This window comes from Mustela nivalis, assembly GCF_964662115.1.
Source record: "Mustela nivalis genome assembly, chromosome: 2".
NCBI lineage: Eukaryota > Metazoa > Chordata > Mammalia > Carnivora > Mustelidae > Mustela > Mustela nivalis.
In genome coordinates, this window is record NC_139021.1 from 104,261,601 (window position 1) to 104,288,581 (window position 26,981).

At 35.9% G+C, this 26,981-nt stretch overlaps 1 protein-coding gene across 3 annotated transcripts in view; it reads right to left on the reverse strand.

The window, feature by feature from the left end:
• RYR2 (ryanodine receptor 2) overlaps positions 1 to 26,981 on the reverse strand; it is a 733,452-nt gene that overhangs the window by 353,647 nt on the left and 352,824 nt on the right. For all 3 annotated transcript variants that reach the window (XM_082721308.1, XM_082721309.1, XM_082721307.1), the window contains exons 11-13: positions 21,158 to 21,232; positions 13,810 to 13,966; positions 864 to 1,028 (exon numbers count right to left, since the gene is read on the reverse strand). In XM_082721308.1, the coding sequence (XP_082577434.1) occupies positions 864 to 1,028; positions 13,810 to 13,966; positions 21,158 to 21,232 (397 nt within the window). The remainder of the gene's footprint in view (positions 1 to 863; positions 1,029 to 13,809; positions 13,967 to 21,157; positions 21,233 to 26,981) is intronic.

Below are 26,981 nucleotides of genomic sequence, written 5' to 3' on the forward strand. Positions count from 1 at the left end.
AGTATGCAGTAGGACAAATCCAATAAAATCTCCATCCATAAAATGAAATAAAAAGCCTTGTACAGAACTCATCCCCATTATGACGAGCAATGACAGTATTTATCCTTCCATGTGGTAGTAAGTAGAAGGAAGCATGGGGTGGGTGAGAAGGGGTGGCAGAAAGTGTTTCTAAAATATGTAAATTTTTCTAGAGCACACATCAAAGGAAGTTTTTTTTAAAGGTAAAATTTTAATTATATATTTGATTTTCCCTAATATATCCAAAATATTATTATTTCAATAAATAAACAGAACAAAGCTGTTAATGAAGAATTTAGCATTCCCTTTTTGTTGTTCTTTGCCTTCAAAATCCAGTGTATTTATTTTTTACACTTATTTATTTTTCACACTTATAGAATATCTTGATTTAGATACCAAATTATTGGTGAAAATACTTGATTGTTTTAGAATTGATATATATAGCTGGAAAAGGACATTCACATACCAAAGTTGTCCCAAAATGCACAAAAATCTAATAACTTAATCAAGTGTACACCTTTAAATTAAAATTAATTAATTAGTTAGCGTGCATGAGCTCTCCTGCATTTTAGAGACATAAACCTGGCAGGAGCATGGAGAACAAAGTGAAGGAGGCGGTAGACTGCTAGAATCCAGAAAAGATTACTAATTTCTTAGCTTAGTATTTCAAGCCATAATGTGACATCCGGCATTGCTACCTCACAAAAACCAAAGAATGATTATGGTGGGATTTGACGGTTTTGCGTGTTTAGCAGGTGGCTCCAAGTGTTAGCTACCCCTTGCTCTTTTTGCATATTTTGTCATACAAAATGGCGGCTATAAACTGCATGTTTACATAATCTTACCTTACGTTGTATGGATCCCATCCTCACTGATTTCACATCCACAGACTGGTAAGTCAGCCACAGGCCCGTATTTATATGTTGTATGTAGCATACCGAGTCTCCATATTTTATTTCAGATGTCCCCATGCCATCAACTTCTTTTCTCACGCCTACATCCAATTTTTCCTAAGAAAAGAAAAAAAGAAAAAAATAAGCAAAAGTCCTGAAAATATCAGTATGTATTGTGTGTGAGTGTGTGTATACATACATATACATACATTTAATACATATATATTTTTTAAAGATTTTATTTTTTCCTGAGAGCAGACAGACAGAGGCAGAAGCAGAAGCAGGCTCGCTGCTGAGCAGGGAGCCCCACGTGGAACTCGATCCTAGGACCATGGTGTCATGTTCTGAGCCAAAGACAGACACTTAATCGACTGGCTTACCCAGGTACCCAAAGTACTAGTTCATATTGAAAGAACTTTGCCTTTTTGTAGCTATGTTCCTTGAAAAATTCAGCGGTCTGACATCCTTTAAAATAATAATGTCAAATACTCTATTCCAGCAGTTCAACTGATACTGAAAATCAAAGTGGGAAATTATTAAGATCAATAAACATACCTTGAATTATTCACACTGGTAGGATATTATTTTGGCCCTAATATAAAATTTTACATTGCTTAAAGGCAAACTCCAAACCAGAGATCTTAATATTAGTAGCTTATGTTTCCAAATTTTTTTTCAAAGATTTTATTTATCTATTTGACAGACTGAGATCACAAGTAGGCAGAGAGGCAGGCAGAGAGAGAGAGGAAGAAGCAGGCTCCCCACTGAGCAGAGAGCCCGATGCGGGGCTCGATTCCAGGACCCTGGGATCATGACCTGAGCCGAAAGCAGAGGCTTTAAGCCACTGAGCCATCCAGGCACCCCCAGATTTTTTTTTTTCATTATTGGCAATTAAGGGCATAGGTTTAAGGGAACAGAAAATCCAGTTCTGAGTTCAATCTCTGCCACTGACTACCTCTGTGACCTTAAGACAATTTAAGTAAACCTTCTCAGCCTCAAGTTTCTCATCTATACATAAAGCTAAGGAAAGTACCTCGCCCACAGTATCAGAAAAAATGAGATAAGGCACATAAAGGGTACAGCCTGGTGCCTGGGGCAAAATAAACACTTACCTAAATTTTAATGATTCTGACTATGAAAATGGTGTCAATAATGTTGATGGTGAGTTACTAAGGATGTTAATAACACTGAGGATTTCTTTTGAACTGATCAAAGCTATAATTCAGTTTCTGCAATTGCAACTTCCAAGGGGGACTACAGAACGATTCGCCCCTATAGGGCTACTAGGGCAAGCTCCCTGCATTATAAGAAACGACCAATCCTCTGATTCCAAATAAATATGGAAATCCCTCCTTATTTTAATGTTTCCTCCTTCAACACACTCTTTCAGTTTTCCCTCCCACACTTACTTCTGGTTTTCAGGCACACATGTCTTCAAGTTCTATACAGTCCTTAAAATAACAGCCCCCCCCCCGAAAAAATCTCATGTTCTTTTGGTTACTGTACCTCCTTTTGTGTTTTTTAAAAATTCTTCTCCTTGTTCTAACTTGTATAGTTAAATTAATTTTAAATTTCATTTGAGTCTTTCCTTGTTTAGCCTTCGTAAAAATTACACAAATGTTTTGAAGATTAGTTTGGAGTAAACTTTACGGCTGTTATACAAAAAGGAGTAATTCAAGGAAAACATAATTTTGATAGATTTTGTTTTGCACATTATACTAATAACTCTAAAATGGTTACAAACACTCCAACATTTGAAAATTAAAATGAATTGAAATTCTTAATACAATCAGTCAAGGTCATAGAAGAAAATGAATACAATTATAAGTTGGTTTAACCATCATGCAAATAACTTAAAACACTATTCTAAGACTCTGCAGTAAAACAGATTATTAAGCCATTCCAACTTCATTCTGTCAAAGAAGATAAACTACTAATACACTTACACCAAACCCATCAATGGGAAAATTAAATTCTAGGGAAAAATATAACAATGTAATTATCTCCTCAGATAAAAACAATGAGCCTCTAACATTCTAACTTTTTGTTTTCCTTTTATCCCAGGGAATTAGTTAGTGATCTATTTATGGACTGTGGATTGTGTTTTAAGAAGTCACCATTACTAACTGTAAAGCTATGTTTTGTTTGGTTTTTATTAAGCAGTTCACTTTACTCTCTGGGTTCAAAGTTTTAATCATGACATTTCAGGAAAACTGGGTAGTAACTATCTCTGGTCCTCGGGTGAGGGAAGAACTGCTGAAGTAACATTAGCAAAAAGTAACATGTGATTATTTGCTGTAACAAAAGAACAAAGGCCATTCACGCTCTTTCTTTCTTTTATTTCCTGTCTTTTTCTATAAATCAGGCTTAAGAGAAGGAGAAATCCAGGTGAGAATAACCTAGATGCTTTGAACAACTATAAGCATGAGTCAAGAATGTGACAGCTACTGAAAGCCTCTAACATAAAATTGGGCTGTATTACTAGAAGTACAGACTCCAGATAAGGCAAGGAATCATTTTACTAATACTCTGTATTAATGATACTGTATCAAAATTAGCAGCTTTTGGTCTTGGCATCGCTTTGTTATTCTCCCCCTCTTTTTAAATACTTTTGTTTCACTCTGGCTTTAGGAAATGACAGAGTACTTAAGTGGACTAATCACCCCCATAGATGACAATTATATTTAGGGAAAAAAATACTTCCCAGAACCTATCCGAAGATCTTTGAGAGGGACCAAAAGCAGGGAGAAATTGGAGAATATTTTTCTCCTTAGAGGAAAACAGGACCCAGGTGATTTTTTTAAAAGCTGCTTTTTGCCCAGGGGTATGCATTGCCCATACGCCTGCAGCTCAGGTGGAAGAAATCTGCTGCTTTCCTGGCTTGAGATATTAGAGAACACACTTTAGGGTTCACAAGTCGCCAGAAAATTAGATGAGCTAAATCCTTGACCAAAAAAGTATCTGCCAAGTTTGCTTATAAAATGCAGCTGAATTCTTGCTGACCACTGAACTATGCCCTACAAAAGTGACAGTGGATGAGACCTGAACAAGCCACTGACCCCTGCAAAAGAGAGAACAAAACTGGAGATTCAGTCCAACAGGGTTAAATGCTGCTAAAACTTAAATCACTCTTAAACAAAACAAAAACAAAAAACCTACAGCAAAAAATATAACCTTAATAAAACTAAAAGTCTCTATAAACTATCATTTCTAATATCCAGTATATACTATCAAAAATAAGTAAATGTGAAAAACAAGAAAGGATGGTCTATACTAAATTAAGAAAACAAAACCAAATGTGGCTCATACAAGAAAAAATAATGACAAGTAACAGAAATGATGCAAAGATGGCCCTTAAAATGAGCAAACAGGGACTTTAAAGCAACTATTATAAATATAAAATACATTCAAGGACATAAAGGAAAACATTCACATAATGAATAAACTGATGGGATTCTCAGTTGAGAAACAGAAACTATATAAAATGAAATGTATTAGCAAAATGGAAACAATAATTGAAATATAAAATTAATTGGATCAGTTTAACATCAGATTGGAATTACAGACTAAGGAGTCAACGAAGTTGAAAGTGGATCAATAGAAATTTTCCAGTCTCAAGATGGGACTGCTTTTTGGGTTTCTTTAAAGATTTATTTAGATAGAGAGAGAATGCACACATGTGCATGGTGGGAGGGGGGAGTGCGCAGAGGGAGAGGGAGAGAGATAGTCCCAGACAGACTCCAGCCTGAATGTAGAACCCGATGTGGGGCTTGATCCCAAGACCCCGAGATCATGACCTGAGCCAAAAACCAAGAGTCGGGCACTTAACCAATGGCACCAACCAGGAACCCCCAAGATCAGATTGCCTTTAAAAGCACTCTGACATAATAGGCATTTTGTCATTAAGTGGAAACTTTTCTCCAAAGACTACCTAATATTTAATTCCCATACCTCCTGCATTTAACTTAGGAAATGTTTAGATCCTCACTGTTATCTTAGCATTCACTAACATTCATAAATTTTTAAATAGTCTAATTGTCCCTCCTATAAGAATAGTCTTGAGATTTGAGAACCATAAAGATGTTCAGAAAGGAAACTCTTTTTGAGACAGTCTCGAGTTACTGAAAAAACGTACATTTTTACTATTAGATGATTTTTTGGACAGACATTTCCCCATTTGCTTCACAGACAACCACAGCACACTATACTTCAACTATGAGAGAAATGTTGTCATTCTACTGAAATTGCTTCTTGACTGCCTTCTTTCCCACTTGACTATTAATTAGTTTTTCAAAGGCAGGAATCATATGTCTGGTTCCTTCATCTCAATGGCCCATATCCCCAGGAGTGGAATGGTGCCTGCAAATACTAGATTCTTGATAAAGATTTATTAGATGAATAAATTTTTGGAGGAAAATCATACACCCCATTAGATTTCCCACAGAAAATACTCTTGTAAACTACTTCTAATCCTAACATTCAAGTAATTCCACTTATAAATGCTTAGAAAATCTAATTTCCTAATGAATAGCAAAATGGTTCGAGAATTAGAAAAGATCAGTGTGAAAAATACTAAGTGATATTTTGGCTTTGGGCATACCAAGCTGGCTCATTAAGCCAAAACTATTTCTGACAACTGTCCATATTAAGTGATATATAGGCATTGGATAAACCAAATGAAGCTCATTAAGATATTTTTTAGAGGGGCAGAGGGAGAAGGAGAATCATAAGCAGTCTCCACACCCAGTATGGAGCCCTATGTGGGGCTCCTGGGGTTCATGGCTTGAACCTAAGTCAAGAGTTGGACACTTAACCAATTGAGCTACCCAGTCACCCCGAGGCTCATTAAGATTTTTAAATTAGTCATGTAGGATTATATTCCTATTATAATGGACAAGGTAGTTCAGAGAAATTCTTCTAGCCTTAATTTAAATCATCCTTAAATCCTTCCAAATTATTCTGTCAGGTGGCTGACAGACAGGAAGTCGGGGGAAAAAAAAGGCCTTTATCCTTAAAGGATGGGAGTGTTTGTTTTTGTCCTAGCCAGTTCTCCTTAAGACAAACAATAATTAAAATTAGGAAAATTACAAGGTCAAAATTTTTTGGCTTCTTTATGGTGCTACACTTAAACACAAAATAGTCACTGAGAACTCAGTCTAAAAATGTAGAAGGTTTAGAGAAATTATTGGAACGGACAGACCAGGCCAACCTTTGCCTATCCAAGCAGGGTTATAAAAATACATAGCTTTTTTTTTTTTTCCCCCGGTGTTCAGAAATCTCACGAGGAGACACTCTGGTGGGTGGGTTTGTAGAGAGAAGAGCTTTAAAAAATTTCTTGTTCTGGAAGCGTCTTTGAGCAGCAGTAAAACAAGATCACAATGACTTAGGAAAAGCTCTCTGATACCTTGTGTAATCCCTACTCCCGGAGCGTGGTTTGGGCCAATAAAAATGATGGGATAGCACTCATGATCAGATTACATTACATGGCAAAAGTGAAAAGATCTTGCTGATGTACTTAAGGTCCCTATTTTAGTTGACAGTGAGCAGATACCCTGGGTGAGTGACAGTTAATCAGGTGGGTCCTTAACGGAGGGCTTAGGCTTTCCCTGCGCTCAGAGACTGCAAGCAGCTAGCCCTGTGGGGTTCCCTCCTAATCATGATCTTCCTTTCCAGCCACTTGCAGGATAGACTCCAGACTTGCTTAACCAGTCCTCACAATCACATAAATTGTGATAATTTACATAATAAAAATCCCTTAGTATGCATATATCTCATGCTTCTCTGGTTGAACTTTCATATACCTCATCTTAACCACAGAAGGTTTCCCAGAGCTCATTCTTGAGCTGACTGCCACTAAAAAGGATCAGCATAAAAATTCTAACTGAATTTCTATGTCTTCTATATTTTTTTATTATGCCATCAGTATCCCTTGTAAAGGGTGACTGAAAAAATTCATTTTGAATTTAATCCTGATAAAATGCAAAATTCATCTCCACTGATGATTTTGTGTAACTATTTTGATAAGAAAAAAACAAATTCACTTTGCTTTTATTTTTTCAGCTATTTAATCAATCAACAGCCATAATAGTCAAGATGATCACAGGTGAGCAATGTACCATTTCTAGCTGACATTATTATTATTATTATTATCATTATTATTATTAAACCTTTAATTGACTGTGGACTCTGAGAGACAAACTGAGGGTTTGTGGGGGGTGGGGGTGAGCCTGGTGGTGGGTATTACGGAGGGCACATATTGCATGGAGCACTGGGTGTGGTACATAAACAATGAATTCTGGAACACTGAAAAAGAATAAAATAAAATTTTAAAAAAGAAAAAAAGTGAAACAGGAATAAATACTAAAAATGAAATAAAATAAAATAAAAGGGGTTTTAGTTTTAGTATTTATGTCTGGAGTCTGAAATTGCCACATAACCCATCCAAGCCTCAGTTTCTCAACTGCATAATGAAGATTAAAAATATTATCTAAGCTTCATATCTATGATTAAATAAGATAATGGAGGCAAGGTGCTTAGCACATTACTTGGCATATGACAAACTGTTACCCGTTACACTTATTTTCACTGTGTGTGTATATTTTAAAACATCTTAAACAGTTTTCGAACCCAAAATTTTTAAAAATCCCCAAATAAAAATGAAATACTAAAAACTCTGTCTTGAAAAGTTTTGTTCTTTCTATTTCTGCCATACGATTCATAAGTCCTGCCATCTCAATGGCAGCCTTCTCAAGGTAGGTATTCCAACATTTCAGCAGCAAAAAGTTTTTGTTCAGGGTGTGTGGAAAAGAGAAAACTGGAGAAAGTCACCCACTGGGGAATATTTTAGTGATATATTAAGCTACAGAAAAATTACTTCTGGGGGGGAGCATAATAATCTGTAATTGGCAAGTCCTACCAATGATTAAAACTGACATTTCAACACACTTGAAAGTGATCGTTCAAGTTCTAGTAATAGTGAAACTGAGGAATACTTAGTCTAAAAAATCTACTTAAATCAAATTGAATCCTTCATTAAGTAAACTGTTATCTTTAAAGGAAAACCAACATAATCACTTTTTAATTTATACATGTATCAAATCATCACATTGTGTAGCTTAAACTTACACACGGTTACATGTCAATTGTATCTCAAGCTGGAAAAAAGAGAACATAGGTTATAAAATAGTGGAAAATAGTTTTATTCTGAGTATTCTGAAAATATGTGCTTATTAATTGTTGAGTCTTCCATCAAATCTTGAATTTGAGGCTGGGCACTGACTGCTCATATTAGTGTCAAAGACATCCCAATGACAATAAACAAACAAACAAACAAAACCCAACTGCTCCTTATATTAACTAGAATGGTTTTTTAAAGCCACTTTCACTTAAACTTTTAAGAATAATCTTAATGATTTGCTAAACTTTAAGAATATACTTTCAAAGGGGTCTCAATAGTTACAGAGAAGGGACTGCTTAATTAAGTACAAAGAATCATGAGAGATGATTTTTACTTCTAGAATTTCCGAAACCATATTCTAAATCCAAAAGTTGACATTTTCAACTGATCTAGAAAAGTTCAATTTTTCATCAATAATGAAGACTTGAGTTACAACACAGTAGTTACAACAATCAACAGTCATTATTAATTGTGTACTCAAAACATACTAAGAAGAAATGCTATATAAAAAAAGTCTCCACCTTCCAGAAATTGAAGTACTCATCATTTTTATTGGAAATAGTATAATAAAAACATATAAAGATATAACAAGCATTTTTAACCTGTCAATAGGATTGAAGAGGGGTGCCTCAGTGGCTCAGTGGGTTAAGCCTCTGCCTTTGGCTCAGGTCATGACCTCAGGGTCCTGGGATTGAGCCCCTCATTGGGCTCTCTGCTCAGCAGGGAGCCTGCTTCCCTCTCTCTCTCTCTGCCTGCCTCTCTGCCTACTTTTGATCTCTGTCCGCCAAATAAATAAATAAAATAAAATTAAAAAAAGACTGAAGAAAAAAAAGCAACAAATATACCTTTAAGTGAAATATATATATATATATATATATATATATATATACATATACACACACACACACACACACCTTTAAGTAAACCCTATATTTATTTCAAAGACCAGGGGCCATGAGCAAATGTGATAATTAACATAGTAATGAGATAATTTATTTATAATATTTACTCTAAAATCTTGATAATATAAAAAATGTTTTGTTTTAAAAATAGATAATTTCATGTACAATTAAAGACTATTCTTATTCTATTTCAGTTGGTTCTAAGTTCAATGCTTCTTTATTATGTAATTGCAGAAAACAACTTTCCTCAGTTTTCAATTTTAATTATTAGCTTAAATATCCAAATATGTATCTATTTGCTAATAAGTAAAATACATATATGATACAGTTGTTTCTGAGTAAGGGAATGTAATTTTCCCTACTATATTTCTTTATTCCCTTTAAAAATTTTCTGTGATTATTATACATAATGAAAAAGTAATTTTAGAAAGAAATGATGGACTTTCTATTTCTATGTCATGGGAAAGAACTATTACCTAATTTGCCAGTGATTTTAGATGAAAATTCTGTGATTGTAGAAATAAAATGTCTTCCTGGCTTTCACCTCTACCTCACTACTCTCAACCACGTTATCATATATAATTATCATGGTGAATTTAAAAAGTGGGAGTTTAGGACAGTGAATTATCAACTACCTTCATATTAGAGTAATTTAATAGGAGATTCGTTTTAGAGAAATCTAATAGTTCATTACGAAGTACCATTGGGATCCTTGTTCTCTATGTCCAGTGTAAGCTATGACATTACACAGTTGCCAAAATCCAGAAACAGAACCCCCAAGCAGAGAGGATGAGAAAGATCTAGCCAGTAAAAATTCTTCAGATGCCAGCTACACTCTAATAATGACAGGCTATTAGCAGAGATATTTGGAGGAAAAAGTTTCAAAATCTACTATTTTGGCCTAGAACTTCTAACCAGAGCTTCTGAAAATATTCATAGTTTTTGAGTAGTTCCAATTCTAGGCATCCAGCAACAAAAAATGTACATAAAACTTAATGTCCAAGAATGTCAGTGCAATGGTTGTTTTCTACTTTACCTGATGATTTGTTGTTGCAAAAGAAATACGGCTATTATTAACAAGCAAAATAATCCAGAGATTTGTTTTTTAAAAAGTTAAAAAATTTCCCCATACTTACTCTCGTATACCTTCCATTCTGATGTTTCTAAAGTACTCAAAATTAAAAGATTAGTATAGAGCCTTCTGCATCTATCATATAATCATATACGTAGACACATACAAGAATTTCTTTTTTAAGTAAAAATAAAATAAGTTTTTAAAATTACATTACAATTTTCTTTTTAGGATGTACTAGGTACTAGGATGGATATTTTTCCAGATCAGTATATTCTGAAAGCTAATACCACTTAGCTATCAACTATGTTTGTTGAATATTGGAGTCTTCTAATTTTTTGCCATGACCAAGAATGATAAAGTTAACTTGCACAGGTTTTATAGCAGTAAGACAATCTCCCCACATTAGGAAAAATTACATTGCTATATGTATGTTCATATATGTTCATGTGTTCATGTATGAACATGTGTGTATTCATATATATATAATAGGTGTGTGAGCGTTCGGTGGCTATATGTATACAACAAAGTTTAAAAATATGTCAATACACATTTCTCTTTTGTATTTCCAATATCCATGTGAATAACTTATCCCCATTTTGCACAGCCATCCAATTACCTCCTGGGGAATCAGGATTGCTATAGAAAGAACAAAAGGAGACCAGCAGTTTCAGTATTCAGATTTCTACAGAAACAAGAATTTTAGAGACCACTGGAATATGATTGTTACAGAAATAACAAAAACAGAAAAGAGGAACTCAGTATTCAGATTTCTACACCACAATTCTGACTTTTTGCCTGGGAGCCTGTGGAGGGCTGGGGTGGTGCGTCAACTGTGTGGGGCCCTGCAGGGTGAAAGGCACACCTCCAGACTCTGGGGGTAGCCAGGCAAGGGGATAAATGAACTAGACAGTTCAGGGTTCCAAGCCTGGAGTTCAGGTGTGGTTATTTAAACCCACACTGGACAGGTGGTTTAGGGCAGAGTTAACCTCCTGTCCATGGCTCTTCCACACTCCCAGCCCAGTGACTTGGACAAGTGATTCATCCCTCCTGCCCTTGGTCTCCCACCTGTAAAATGGGTGTCTTGATACTCAGTGAGATCAGTTACAGTTGGCAGACCTCTAAGAGGTCACAGAAATGTAGCAATTATTGTCTTTAAAAAGCCAAGGAGTGTGGAAAGAAAGGGTCCCAGTGAGTTCCCAAGCCAGGTCGAGGCAGTCCTTAAATGTTCTGAAGTGAATGGATGTCTGTGGAGGGGAAGGGTTCCTGGGTAGGCTCCCCAGGCTTGGACACCCTAAAATTCCTCATTGGTGTGGAATACGTATATATTCCTTATTACATGGCATTTACATCTTCTGTATGTCATGATCATGAACTGAGAAATAGTGACTTCATGTCTCCTGCCACTAGTTTTTCTGTTTATTTCCTCTTGGATCTCCTATAGGTTTGGTTTAATGAACATGAATACTAAGCCATTTTATGTGGTACACAGATTTGGTTAACTGTTACATCCTCAGGGAACTGCACTGATACTATGATACGAATATCCTTTGTCTCACTCAATACTTTCTTTTATGTGAATTTCTCCTCATCTGATATTAAATCAGACACTTCCTTGTTCTTATTTCTATTTTCCTGGTATTCCATGAGCCATCTTTTAATTACAAACTTTCCAAATAAAACTGCTTTGGAGGTTTCTCTTAAAGTCAGCATCATTTATATGTCATGATCCAATATGAAATTTTTATTTTAAATTGTGATTTTAGCCTATTTTTATGTGTTGATAAGGAAAATACATGAGATGTCCACTCTGTCACATTTAGGTTTTCTGTTGTTACATTTTTCTCTTTTCTAGTCATTTGCTATGTGGCCTCCTGTCTCTGTTGACTTGTGGGTTTCCATGGCTGTTCTTTTGGCCTTGTCCTCTTTCTACTGGATTGGATTACAGACGACGACAGCGGTAATATTTTCCTCTTTTTCACCAAGTCCCCTCTCCCCCTTCACCACCTTTTTTCATTATACTTTAGTGTTTGCCTTTTTACTGTTAAATCTTATACTTCATTAACTGACTTTTCAGTTTTAAAAAATATTACTTGCCTGCTGGTAAGGCAATCAGAGCACTTACTGCCCCTTTGACTTTTTACCTTTCACCTCCAATTTTGGCTAGACTTTGCCCCTGTAAATGCTACAGCTTGAAAAACTTTTCCAACATCTTTCATTGTCATATGCCTGTTCAGGTTCTTCTTCTCTGGGATTTTGTTTTGCTGATTTATATTTTGCCCTTAGGAGGCCATGCATTTCCTTTAGTTTTTCTAATTTTCTGCCTTAAAGCTCTGTGTCACTTTAATCAATACCATCTTTTTGTTTTGTTTTGTTTTTTGTTTTTTACTTAAAAAGGGCTTCTACCATCAGATAACTAATTCCTCTTTGCTGAGCTGAATGTTTGTTTCCCTTTTTGGACTGAGGTAATGGATAATGGATAATGGATAAACTAACAAACTCCCACCCTTGTGCTTAGTTAGGCTTGAGGAAAAAGCCCTCAGCACTAAGCTCATTCACAAATAAGACCAATTGTGCTTTCCATCTACAGAGACGAAGAGCAACAGGCCACCAGACGTCCATGAAATATAGCATTCAGAGCTCTCTATGGGTCCACACAAGAAACAGAAACATGTGAGCCCTGTCTGAGCTCCAGCTCTCTACTGCCACCATACAGAATAGGGATCTATACTGCCATCTCTCCCAGAGATCTCTGGGGAACTCAAGAGTGTGGACCATCTACCATCACTCTGCATACTGCAAAGCAGGAGAACTAACAGAAAGGCACTAGGGATGTGTAGTCAGGCTACTGTCTTCTCACAGTTACTTCTGGACTCATCCAAGCTTCCTTTAGCTACAACAGGGACATCAGCTTTTGCAGCTCTGCGACAAATCTAATCAGTAATCCAGCTTCATTCCTACCATTCTGCTCAAGTTCACATTCCTCATGAGATTAAGGACACAAGTATATAATTATGACAAAAATTAATACAATAGATGCTTGGCATTTGTCAACTCAACATGTGATTTTCGACTACTCCAGAGACACCTCACTGTTCGAGACGTTTGTTATTTTGCTGAAGTCTGGGTGGGGTTGGTATTGCATCGTGGGGTTGGTAGGCTGGGCACCACGCAAGAGGTCCTGAGGGGACGAGCTGGGCTGGAGCATCAGCATTCCAACTTGACTTTCATGCCTGTGTTTTTTCCTATTCTATTCATCATCTGGTTCAGAGGAATTCTTACTAGAGATCTAAAGAGTTTTTCTTGGAGGCTTTTTCCCCTACAAATGATTCAAAAGACCCAGGAAGAAAGGTCTGCAAGTAGGAGGAGATATGTAAATGGGCCTCTGAGGTTCCGAAGAACCTCAGAGAACTTTGCTTTACCAACATATCCTGAAAGGACAACAGCATGAAGTTTGTGCTAAGTGCACTTGTCAAAGCCTAAGTAAACAGAAACGAGCTAGATGAATGTCTTATACGTAAGCAACCAAAGAACTATAAAGCAGGTGAGACACCTGGGCAGGTTTTAGTGGTTTAGGAAATGAGTTTTAAAGGAATGGATGGAAGAGAAACTGGAAATTTAGAAATACATGTCAAAAAATGCCAAGAGAAATGATAGTCACATCCTTTCTCTTTCCATTTCTAACATCAAAAGAAATGTGGTGGGGACATAATTACAGGTAATCCAAAATTATATTTTCTGTCTTACCTTGGAAGATCGGAAGGTAAATGCCGTTGATTTTACATCAGCCTTTTCTTTGTCCATGAGCAGAAGGCTTTTGTCTTCCATGAGACTCAAGTATTTTCCTGTTGTGACATGGCGTAGTCGGAAAGGCTGTCCCCATCTTATGTGGCTTCCACTCCACCTAACAAACACAGTTAAGACCTGATCCAACAGCATCCACAATCATAGGAGAAAAAGCAATTAAGAAGTATGTGTTGAGACAAGGAACTTTGCTTATCATAGACTGTCTGATTTAAAGTTCTCAAATACCTTGTGATGTTGGTGGTATGAATTTCACTCCACAAACAACAAACTGGTTATCCAGAATGACTAAGTAATAGTCTTACACAGATAATAGTAAATTGAAGCAAAATTTAACTCAAAGACCTGGATTTTAAATATAATGCCACCCATACTATTTACTGCCCCATGCAAAGATGACTAAGTACTTGTGGTCCAAGTTAACGTCTAATCACTAGTCACAGATATGGAAATTATAAGTTTAAAGAAAATTTTAGAATTTACTAGTTAAAAACTTCTGTGGAATTTGCAGTCTTGAAAAACAGTGGTAATTCCGTCAATGCCTAATTATGATTGATTGGAACTCATATATATAAATTAAAGTATACATTTACTTGAAACCTATTCCTGTGCATTGAAATTTAATAATGTGGAACAATTATATCATTCAAAACTCATCAACAAAAAGGACAAACCAAGAAAATGAGAATTCTAAAACAGTTAAGAAAGAAAAAAAGGAAAAAAATAAAATGCAAAAAACAACATACAAATTATGGTTGCAAGAAAAAGATAAAAAGCCAAGTCATATCATTAAAATCTGTTTTTAAGATTTTTAAAAATTTATTTTAAGCATAACAATATTCATTGTTTTTGTACCGCACTCAGTGCTCCATGCAATCCGTGCCTTCTATAATAGCCACCACTTGGTACCCCGACTTCCCACCCCCCACCCCTTCAAACTCTTCAGATTGTTTTTCAGAGTCCATAGTCTCTCATGGTTCACCTCCCCTTCCAATTTCCCCCAACTCCCTTCTCTTCTCTATCTCCCCATGTCCTCCATGCTATTTGCTATGCTCCACAAATAAGTGAAACCATATGATAATTGACTCTCTCTGCTTGACTTATTTCACTCAGCAGAATCTCTCCCAGTCCCGTCCATGTTGCTACAAAATTGAGTATTCATCCTTTCTGATGGAGGCATAATACTCGATAGTGTATATGGACCACATCTTCCTTATCCATTCGTCCATTGAAGGGCATCTTGGTTCTTTCCACAGTTTGGTGACCGTGGCCATTGCTGCTATAAACATTGGGGTACAGATGGCCCTTCTTTTCACTACATCTGTATCTTTGGGGTAAATACCCAGTAGTGCAATGGCAGGGTCATAGGGAAATTCTATTTTTAATTTCTTGAGGAATCTCCACACTGTTCTCCAAAGAGGCTGCACCAACTTGCATTCCCACCAACAGTGGAAGAGGGTTCCCCTTTCTCCACATCCTCTCCAACACATGTTGTTTCCTGTCTTGCTAATTTTAGCCATTCTAACTGGTGTAAGATGGTATCTCAATGTGGTTTTAATTTGAATCTCCCTGAGGGCTAGTGATGATGAACATTTTTTCATGTCTGATAGCCATTTGTATGTCTTCATTGGAGAAGTGTCTGTTCATATCTTCTGCCCATTTTTTCATATGATTGTCTGTTTTGTGTGTGTTGAGTTTGAGGAGTTCTTGATAGATCCTGGATATCAACCTTTTGTCTGTACTGTCATTTGCAAATATCTTCTCCCATTCCGTGGGCTGCTTCTTTGTTTTCTTGACTGTTTCCTTTGCTGTGCAGAAGCTTTTGATTTTGATGAAGTCCCAAAAGCTCATTTTTGCTTTTGTTTCCTTTGCCTTTGGAGACATATCTTGAAAGAAGATGCTGTGGCTGATATCGAAGAGATTACTGCCTATGTTCTCCTCTAGGATTCTGATGGATTCCTGTCTCACGTTGAGGTCTTTTATCCATTTTGAGCTTATCTTTGTTTATGGTGTAAGAGAATGGTCCAGTTTCATTCTTCTACATATAGCTGCCCAGTATTCCCAGCACCATTTATTGAAGAAACTGTCTTTTTTCCACTGTATATTTTTTCCTGTTTTGTCGAAGATTATTTGCCCATAGAGTTAAGGGTCCATATCTGGGCTCTCTACTCTGTTCCACTGGTCTATGTGTCTGTTTTTATGCCAGTACCATGCTATCTTGGTGATCACAGCTTTGTAGTAAAACTTGAAATCAGGTAACGTGATGCCCCCCATTTTATTTTTGTTTTTCAACATTTCCTTAGCGATTCTGGGTCTCTTCTGATTCCATACAAATTTTAGGATTATTTGCTCCAGCTCTTTGAAGAATACTGGTGGAATTTTGATCGGAATAGCATAAAAGTATAGATTGCTCTAGGCAGTATTGACATTAAAATCTGCTTTTTAAAATGACTTCCAGATAGGGGAGAACAGAAAAATCAAGATACAGATCATCCTTGTTTTGTGCAGTGCTGTGTAAGCTGAAAGTCACATGTGTATGAACCTTGTATGCACTATGGTACTGAAACATGGCTCTAATATCCACACCTTTCAGTTAGATCAGTTATGCGCAAAACAGGGGGTATAGCTCAGGGGTAGAGCATGTGACTGCAGTTATGCGCAAAACAAGGATGGCCTCTTAACGCTGATAAGAATTATGCTGAAAATCAAGTAAGTTTTTCAAGAGCTAAAAATGAATGAATAAAAAAAATTATCAGGCATATAAATTCAAAAGGAAATAGTGATGGCAAAGCTGATATTAAACAAATTAGAATTTAAGGTAAAAAGCATAAAAAGGATACATGTGGGTGTTTTATAAAGATAAAAAACATACTCTAAAAAGAAGGCATGTCATGAAGCTTCACAGGGCAATGGAAAAGAGAAAATGAGACAAAAGAAAAAGATAATTAAATATAAAAACAATTACAGTGGAAGCGTTTATCACTATGTAAAGAATCAAATAGACAAAAAAATGAAAGTATGGAGAATTTTAACATGATTTTATTAATTTGTAAGCTTGTTTTAATATAAGATGATTATAAAGGTCATCAAAAAATATAGGGCCTTTTGTAGTCTACAAATTGAGAATACTTTTTTCAAATTCACCAATTTTAGTAAACTGTAAGTCATTTTATGCTGATTTCCTAACTTGGATTTTTCACTTTGAATATTAGCAGGGAAAACAAAGTGATACTGTAATAAGATCTTTATTACATGGATATGTTTATAGAGGCAATTAATTTGGACAAGCCCCCCAACTAAAGTAATAACTGTGTGCCAATAAAGCCTACTAATAACACAGTATTGTTAAAAATGAAATTAAAATTTGCTTACCAGCAAGAGAATATTAAATCATTTCTAGTCTGGTAAAGGAAAAAGCTTTGTTTATTCCCCTCTTATAAAATAAGTGTATTCTTTGCAGATGCTATGAAAAACACAATTATTTTTAATATTCACATTCATTATTTGAAGAACCATCTAAATGTTTTTTTTCTAAGTAATGACTCATCTTAATCATCATAAAAAACAACTTCATTTTCAAAATAGTTCCAAATGTAGACCAAGCAATACTTTGTACCAGATTTCCTAGAGGGTATTCTGCATATGATGTACAAATCTACTTAATAGGGTGCATATTTACAAGCACACCTATCAAATCACCAAGAGAATCTGGCCAATTATCAGCAAAACACTGAAAAGTCTAAGTACATTTTCTTTAGTGTATAGCCATTCACATTAGCTGACATCCAATGCTCATGGCCCAGAAGAAAAGAGGACAAGCCTAGGAGCATCAGAAGGCCGCAAATATTTAGTCAAAGCTGAAAACTAACAGTAACACAGAAATAGAATATGGTAACACAACAGAAAACTATTCCCTATGTATTATCTATATTCACTTGAAATGACCTCAAGGGATCAGGAAGTATTTTGGTCAGTTGTCATGATACATCCACCTTTGATTTTGTGGGTTCTTTGTAACATATAAGAAGGCAGAACTTGAAGCATACATAATGCATATTTTTAATTATCATTCCTACTACAGAAACCAACATGTATTTTACTTACAATGTTCTAATAGCTTTACAATACTGGAATGTGTTTTCTATTATATTTAACTCCCAAAGTTAAAAAAAACACCTTATTAAAATGTTCATGATACTGAAAAATTTTTGACAGTATTAATTTTATTTATAGAAGTACTTGATATAAAATACATAACTACTAGGCTGCATAAACTATATCAAATATATAGTTTGAGACCTGGTTGGAGGAAAAAAAAAATGAATATCCCAAATATTATAGTATAAAGATTGACCTTCGGGTATAAAATTCTGTTATAAACATAAGCAGAATGTTTGACTATCATCTTCTAAGTAAAAAGAAAAACATGAGTATTTACATGGCCAATGCATGTAAGAAGCTGTGTAAAGTCAATGTAGTCTAATGTGTACATTTACAATGAAGTCAAGGTAGTTCAAAAATTCATCAGAACCTGAACCTGAAAAAACACTTAACATAATTACATTCATTACAAGTGAACCTCCTGCTTTTCTAGCACAGACAGGAAGATCAAATGGTGCAAATCAAGGGCCACGGAGTCCAAAAGAAGCATCTCTCTTTCCTCTGTTGAAAAACTACCTGCTTTGCGAGCTGCTCTAAGTCCCCTGCTGTCATTTGGATTCTGAAGCAATCAGGAGACGTGCCCCCTTTCACCTCTGACTGACCTGGAGATCAGCTTCTTTCTATATTCTCAGCCCCCCCCCCACCATTCAAGTGAAAACAGACCCCACAGTGGCCATTTCAAACTTCAAACAATAGGCAACAGTAGAGAAAAAGAATCCAGATCGCATCTTGGAAGGATATGCAGAAGACCTCAATTTATGTAATTACAGTTCATCAAAAACAATGTTGACAACAAAAAGGAAGCCCTGCCTGGTTTTCAGGAGTTTGCATCCTTCTGGTTTTGTTTTGTTTTGTTTGAGATTTTATTTATTTATTTGACAGACAGAGATCACAGAGGCAGGCAGAGAGAGAGGAGAAAGCAGTCTCCCCGCTGAACAGAGAGCCTGATGCGGGACTTGATCCCAGGACCCTGAGATCATGACCTGAGCTGAAGGTAGAGGCTCAACCCACTGAGCCACCCAGGTGCCCCAGGTTTTTTAATCTACAAAGTGAGACGTATTTAGGGCCTCCTTTGCTCAAAACAAACAAACAAAAAAACAAACCCATTTCTTTAAGCACATAATCACGAAGGGGAGGGATATTTATAAATTTGAAAACACATCTGGAGTCTGTTTTCCAATGGTGGCAACATCTATCTCAGCTTCACTTTAACTATTTCTCTATTTAAGCTGTCATTTTTATAACACACAAGGTAAAGGAAATACCTGTATGTCTTTAAAATCTCCTTCCCTCAATTCTCTGAATCATTTATGAAGCACACAAAAGCTCTGAGTTCCCCTTAGTTCTTTTTATGAGGTCACCACTTCTTTTTCCACCTTCAGAGATGCATTTCCAGTAAAATTTTCCTTTCAAGTTCAATGTTTACCAAAAATTTTAGTACTTAGGTAATTTCATCAGCTATGTATTTAGATGGAAGAATTTACTATCAGCTAATTAACAATTAATGGGGTTAAAATAGAAGAACTTTTTAAAGTTACAGACTTACTATCACCAGAAATGTAAAAATATTTACATACATATTTTTGTTGCTTAGGTGTATGCTAGAGTGAGCAAAAACAGTCTTTCAACCATAAAAAAAAAAATGATTTGAAATAAAAAACTCTGTCATGGGAGAATAACAAATATCATGAAAATTAAAGAGTATATAATTTCTACTGTTAAGGTAGACTATGTTCAAGTATTTTTAAATAAATAAAGATGGGTATTAAATCATAGCAGTATTTAGAGTTAATGAGATACTTTTAAAAGAGTGGTATGCTATTTCATTTTAAAATATCACTTCCGGGGCACCTGGGTGGCTCAGTTGGTTAAACGACAGCCTTCCACTCAGGTCATGATCCTGGATTCCTGGGATCGGGGATTGAGTCCCACATCGGTCTCCCAGCTCCATGGGGAGTCTAATTCTCCCTCTGACCTTCTCCCCTCTCATGCTCTCCTCTCTCTCAAATAAATAAATAAAATCTTTTAAAAAAATAACTTCCAATAATACCCCATGAATTATATTCTATGCATCTATTTAAACTGATAATGAAAAAAAAACCTACAATGAAAAGTGTAAATGTCAAACCTTACAATGTTCAAGGATGCACCTTTCAAATTGTTTCAAAACTAATGTATGGGATATATAAGCAAAAATAACTAAACTACTTTAATCATCATTAGATAAGCATTAATCTCAAAATAATAGGCCTTACAAAGGTAACTATGCTATACTAAGATAGTTCCCTATAGCCATTCCTAGAAACTATAACTTTAAATCATTAATTTCCTAAAAGTGTAATGTAATTGGGAACAAATACACTAAAAACTTCCTCTGTAGGCAAAGGAATGAACCTTCCAATCAACAACAAAAAAATCTAATATTTTAATTCTAATGAAAATAATTCACAATGACACCAGTATGATCACCATTGCATTCATCTACAGGAACTAAAACTCAACCTCTGAACAAAATTTTGAAGCCACCAAAAAGGAAAAAAAAAAAGAATATGAATATAGATGTATTTGTTTGTATAACGAACGAATACACCGTGACTTTGTATTGCAATCCAGATTTCTTACTCAGCGATCAAGAGATTTGTAAGCAAGGATAGTGACTGCCAGTAACAACCCTTGTAGTCTTGTTCATGTTCAACTTTCCTGTGTACATGGCCCTTTAGACTGGTAAACCCAGACAATGTCAGACCTGAAATGTAAAACAGGCTTGCAAGCCATTTGTCCTGTTTCCAAACCTTACATCACTCTGTCCTAGAAGCACTTTCTGCTAGGAGATGCACAGACGGTGAGGAGAGGGCATTATCCCAACAAATCAGGCTAAAGACAAGAGTAGATCATATAGAATTATAGAATTAATGCATACCACCTGGTGAATTAAGGCTAAAGAAAGCAAAATAAATGTAGGAAGAAGGGCAAGAGGAGAGAAACTCTCCAGCAGTTTCTCATTTGCTTGTTCCATTTGCTTGTTTGCTATAGTTGCTTGCATGAGCTTTCACATAAAAGCTCAAGTCCCCAGCACTGCAAGTATTTTGTACACTCGAAGCACTGAGCTCTATTCACAAATTCTACTTACGCAACTCTGAGTGTCTCTAGTCTCCACAGGGAACGTGCATGAACGGATACAGCACCACCTTCATAGTGAACAGTTCTGGTTAAAAAAAAAAAGAAAAAAAATAAGCCCGATTTTAACATGTGTCATTCTTGGACTCTATTTTCTCAAGCCAATTACAAGAGAAAAGCAAATGGAAAGCCTTTTTATACTTTCTGGCATGAGACAGTATAATTGGAAATAAAAATAACAGAAATAACAGTAACAGTGATCAATGTAAGTTTGTCCTGGATAAACTCTTAATTTAAATGTATTCTCTCATCATTTTCTCCCTCCACGTCCATTCATTCCCTCTGCCTCCCCGCTGCTCACCTCTTTCCCTGTCTGCCTCTCCCTCCCTCCCTCTCTCCCACTAAATACATTCACTGGACTTATTTAGATGAGGTTCATTGAAGTACTCAGCTATGAGTTTACACATAGTTTAATACCTATTACTTCAACATACACATATAATTGTTTGTGGTTCTAAATTCTGTTCTAGATATATGAACACTGAAGAAATATAAGAACATATTAATTTTAGTGCCTTATTATAACAATCTGCAAAATGATGGCAGAAAAGTATAAGGACCACCAAAAATATAAACATGAAACAAAAAAAAGGTACACAAGAACAGAAATAACTTTGAATGAGCATCACACCAACACAAATTCCAAAGCTCTCATTACGATAATTTGTTAACATGGTAGAAGTAATGCTAAGTAATTTATACAGATTATCCAAATTCAACTCTATGCAAACCCATTGAGATAGTTTTAGGAAAACCAATGCTTGTGCATACTCCGTGTTTCCTCCCTGAGACTCACTGTCTCTGCCTCTACTGGATCTCCTTCATCATTCAAACACACATAACCTTATCCTAACTCAAACATAATTAACACACTTGACCATATTCCCCTTTCCTGCTCACCCTCTTTATGTGCCTCATGATCACCCTCTCACTTCTCCGTGCAGTCCAGTCTTGCTTTCAGACCCACTTCTCCAATGAAACATATTTGCTAATGCCATCAAATGACATTCATGTTCCAAATTCGATGGACTGTTGTTGGCTTTTGTTTTTGTTTTACACTGTGGAAACACCTATTGTCCGGACAGTTTTTCGAGCACCATGCTCCCTCACCTGCTTTTCCTCCCACATGCTTAGAGATTCCTTCTCATTGTTTTTATTATGGAATTTTTCAAAGATAAACAAAAGTATAGAGATTATTATAATAAAACTTCATATACCCAGCACACAGGATCAACAACGATTATCACAGGCCAATCTTTGTTCTACCTATAACCCCCAGTTACCCCTTCACATACAATTCCAAAAAAATACATACACATAAAATTTACTTCTGTGAAATATCATGTTTTACATTCAAATTTTCCATTTTCTCAAAAATGTTTTGTTTTTCTGTTGCTCTTTCAAATCAAGATCCAAACAAGATACACAAATTTGCTAAGTAGCTTAAATTTCTCTTAAGTTCTCCCGTTCTTTTTCCTTGTTGGCATTATTTCTTGATAAAAATCTGTATCATTGGTCTTGGAGTTTCCACATTCTGGATTTTGCTAATGACATCCTCACAGTCATTTTTAGAATGTACTTCTAACATCTTTAAGTTAGACTTCTAGATCTAGTCTTTTACACTCCTTGCTATGTCACATCCAAAGGTGGTAATGACACTTCTCCATTTTTTATATTAAAATTGATCAGTAGGTTCAGAATCTCTGTGATCCATCCATTGTAAGAGATTTATGTGTACCAACGAACAATGCCATAGTGGTGGTTTTCAGTCACGTCCGCAGATGTAATTACGTGGAGAGATTTTTAGAATGTGATGTCATGCCCTCACGATGCATGCACTCACAAGATGGCCAATTAAGCTACATCTGAGGTCGGAATTTTTTTAAAAAGCTCTCCAAATGGTGGTCATGAGAAAGTCATGTTGAGAAATCACAGTTCAGATCAATTTCTAAAGCAGCACTATGGATATTTTGGGTCAGATTATTCTTGGCTCTGGGTGACTGTCCAGTGCCCTGATCCCTGGGCCCTGCCAACCAAATGCCAGCAGTAGCTGTCTCCTCCACCACCACCCCCTAGTTGTGATAATAAGTACTGTTCCCAGATATTACCAAATGTCTTCTTGGGGAGAAAACCAACCCTACTGTTGAGCCACTGATATAGATTAGTGGCTTTCAGTCTTTAGTGAGTATCAGAATTATCTTACAGGTTTTTAAAAATATGTATTGCTTCGTAATCCAGTAGCTATTTGTGGGAATGCAAGCTGGTACAGCCACTCTGGAAAACAGCATGGAGGTTCCTCAAAATGTTGAAAATAGAACTACCCTATGACCCAGCAATTGCACTTCTGGGTATTTACCCTAAAGATACAAACGCAGTGATTTGAAGGGGCACGTGCACCCAAATGGATATAGTAGCAATGTCTATAATAGCCAAACTATGGAAGGAACCTAGATGTTCATCAACAGATGAATGGATAAAGAAGATGTGGTATATATATATATACAATGGAATACTATGCAGCCATCAAAAGAAATGAAATCTTGCCATTTGCGATGATGTGGATGGAACTAGAGAGTATCATGCTTAGTGACACAAGTCAATCGGAGAAAGACAACTATCACATGATCTCCCTGATATGAGGAAGTGGAGATGCAACATGGGGGGTTAGGGGGGTAGGAGAAGAATAAATGAAACAAGATAGGATTGGGAGGGAGACAAACCATAAGTGACTCTTAATCTCACAAAACAAACTGAGGGTTGCTGGGGGGAGGGGGTTCGGGAGAGGGGGGTGGGGTTACGGACACTGGGGAGGGTATGTGCTATGGTGAATGCTCTAAAGTGTGTAAACCTGGCGATTCACAGACCTGTACCCCTGGGGATAAAAACACATTATATGTTTATAAGAAAAAATAATAATAAATAAAAAATTTTTTAAAAAGACACAGAAAAAAAAAAAATATATATATATATATTGCTGGATACCCCTGCCCCCAAGTTCTTAATTCAATAGATCTAGAGTAAGTCTAAGAATCTATATTCCTAATAAGTTTCCAAGTGACCTTGGTGCAACCGTTCCAAATTCTGAGAACCACTGGACTAGAATGTTATTTTATTAGGACATTGATTCTTAAGACATTGTTGTATATTAGAATCGCCTGGAAAGCTTTGAAAACTCAAATGAACAGACAATTCCTAGACAAAGTAAATTAGAATCTCTGGGTATATACTTAAAAACAAATAACAAAATATAGAGGTATATGTGTATGTATACGAACATAGATAGATACATAGATTTTTAAAACAATCAGACCTTTCACAAAGATCTTGTATGGGGCCACAAAGAAAATTTCATCAGATACTTTTAAACCTAAAGCTATTTACTCATATTTTCTAATTATAACCAATAACACCTGGAAATAAATACTAAAAAGGGTTTTATAATTTAAGAATTTGGAAAACTCAGAAACTCTTGTAAATAATTCATGGGTCAAAGAGGAAACAGAAACCATACCATATCTAAAAGTAATGAGGACAAGAACATTTCATAACAAATCTAGGATTCACAGGTAAACTTTGAAAAATTTAGGCCTGAAATCCCATAATTATTAAAGAAGTAATGAAAACAAAACTTGAGTTGTCTGAAGAGAATAAACAGGGAACGAAATAAACCACAGAAAAGAAAAAGAAGGGATTCTATGACATATTAAGGTAAGTAAAGTCCAAGACTGTAAACGATACACATTTTATGTACAATATAAATAAACCTATGGCATATATGTATGTGGACACGCAGACATATTCTCTATATGAACATGGAGAAAGCTGCTGAATAATGAACACCAAACTGGTAATACTAATTACATAATAAAAGTTCTGTAGGAGCTAAGCTTGAGAATTAAATGGACTCAAAGAAACAAATAGCATGAAAAATGTTTACATATTATTTATGTAATATTTCTTTTATTTTCAATTACCCTTCAAATGTTTTATTCTTCCACTACTTTTCCTTTATTAGCTGAATTTAACAATGCTCTTGAATTTTTTTTTGTTTATGTAGACATCTAATGATATTTTAACTTAGGAGGAAACTAGTATTTAAAACACAAATATAAAGTCAAAGGAAAATTGGATCCTCCTTCCTACCTGACATATTTTTAGCTTTATCTGGTTGGCTTCCTCAATATTTGCCTCCTCAAAGCACTTCCTGCCTTGAATTATTAGATTATTTCTTTTTATTCTCTTAAATGTTTCACTGGTGGTGTAGAAAATCTGACGACTTACTCATCTTTGTTGTCAACTGAGAAAAGCTTTCCTATTATACAGAGTCTCCCCCCATAAATACATGGCATGTCACTGGTTGTCCAATCAACTATGTATAGGCGATTTCAGACTGAAAACTGGCCTCCTGATATCCAGATCCTAAATTCAATAAAAATCAGTCCATCATAAACGACACTAAGGGCATTTAAACTTATTTAGAAATCGGTCCCCCTGGACAGACACACCTGCTCTCTGAAGGGATCATCCCTTTTCCCTGCAATGTGCCCAAAGTACCCAATCAAAATCCAGGAAAATAACGGTTGTAAAGAACCCCAAATTTACCAAATGGCTTTAGAGGCCCTATTTAAACCCATACAACTAAATGATCAACATCATAGCAAGTGCTTTTGTCAACAGAAGACAAAAGGAGAAAGATTCTCTAAGGAATCGAACAGACCCAGAGCAACAACTCTTTTGGAGCTCAGCATCCCAGGAGATTTCAGTGCAAGCCGTAGTAATGTTGTCAAAATTTAAGGGAATGTCAAGGTTATGAAACACAACAGTACTATGCAGCTCTCTGTTCACTCCAAGACTACTTTTCCAATGAACCACAACGACATTATCACTACTAAGAAAATGATGTGTTAAGATAACTGGCCATTGATATCATTGATAGAATTTTTTTTCAAAGAATTTCCCACCTCATGAATCAGAAAAACTCAAAGTCAGTGTAATTTCACTGACTATGAATTTTTTAAGTACACACACCTAATAACCAACAGTGTGTGTCTTATTCAACAATATTTAGAAAAATTCCAGGCTTCAGGCTCTAGGTTATGCCTATATAACACGTTATCTCCCCATATAATATGCTTCATTAAGGAGCTCCTATTTCAGGCTGGTCACATTAAATGGCCTGAAGAGGCCCTTTCAGGTTATTCTTTTTAATAAGTACAAATTCTTCCTATTATATCATCAATTCCACTTCTCCTAAGTATTATAATGTTGTCCACTGAAATAAAAGTAGTGAGCTACTTCTGTATTTTTGGTTTATAAGATACAATCTTGATCTAATCTCAATTGTTGAACCACTTATTTTTCAGTAGAAAGCAGGCATTCTGACAGCCGGAATAGGTCATCTTCAGAATCCGAGGCCGGAAGAAACAAGATTAGCATCGTAATAAAAGCACAGTCATGAGGAGCTCTTCAGAGCAGGACAGATGGCATCTATTGGTATGTATTTATTATAAGAATTTTATAAGATACACAACTCCCATTAGTGGACTTTCACACAGAATCATAAAACATGATTAATGAAAGATTCACCCTGGAGAAAACTACTTCTTTTCACTTTATGAATGTTGCCACAGGGCGCTGTCATTAGATGGCCTCACAATGCTTAACTCACATCCAGGACAAGGCACTGGGAAGTGGACAAATCACTCTCACGCTTGACTGAGACTAGCTTTCAGAACATGTCACTTTGTCATATGAACTTGGGCGAATTAACTGAATTC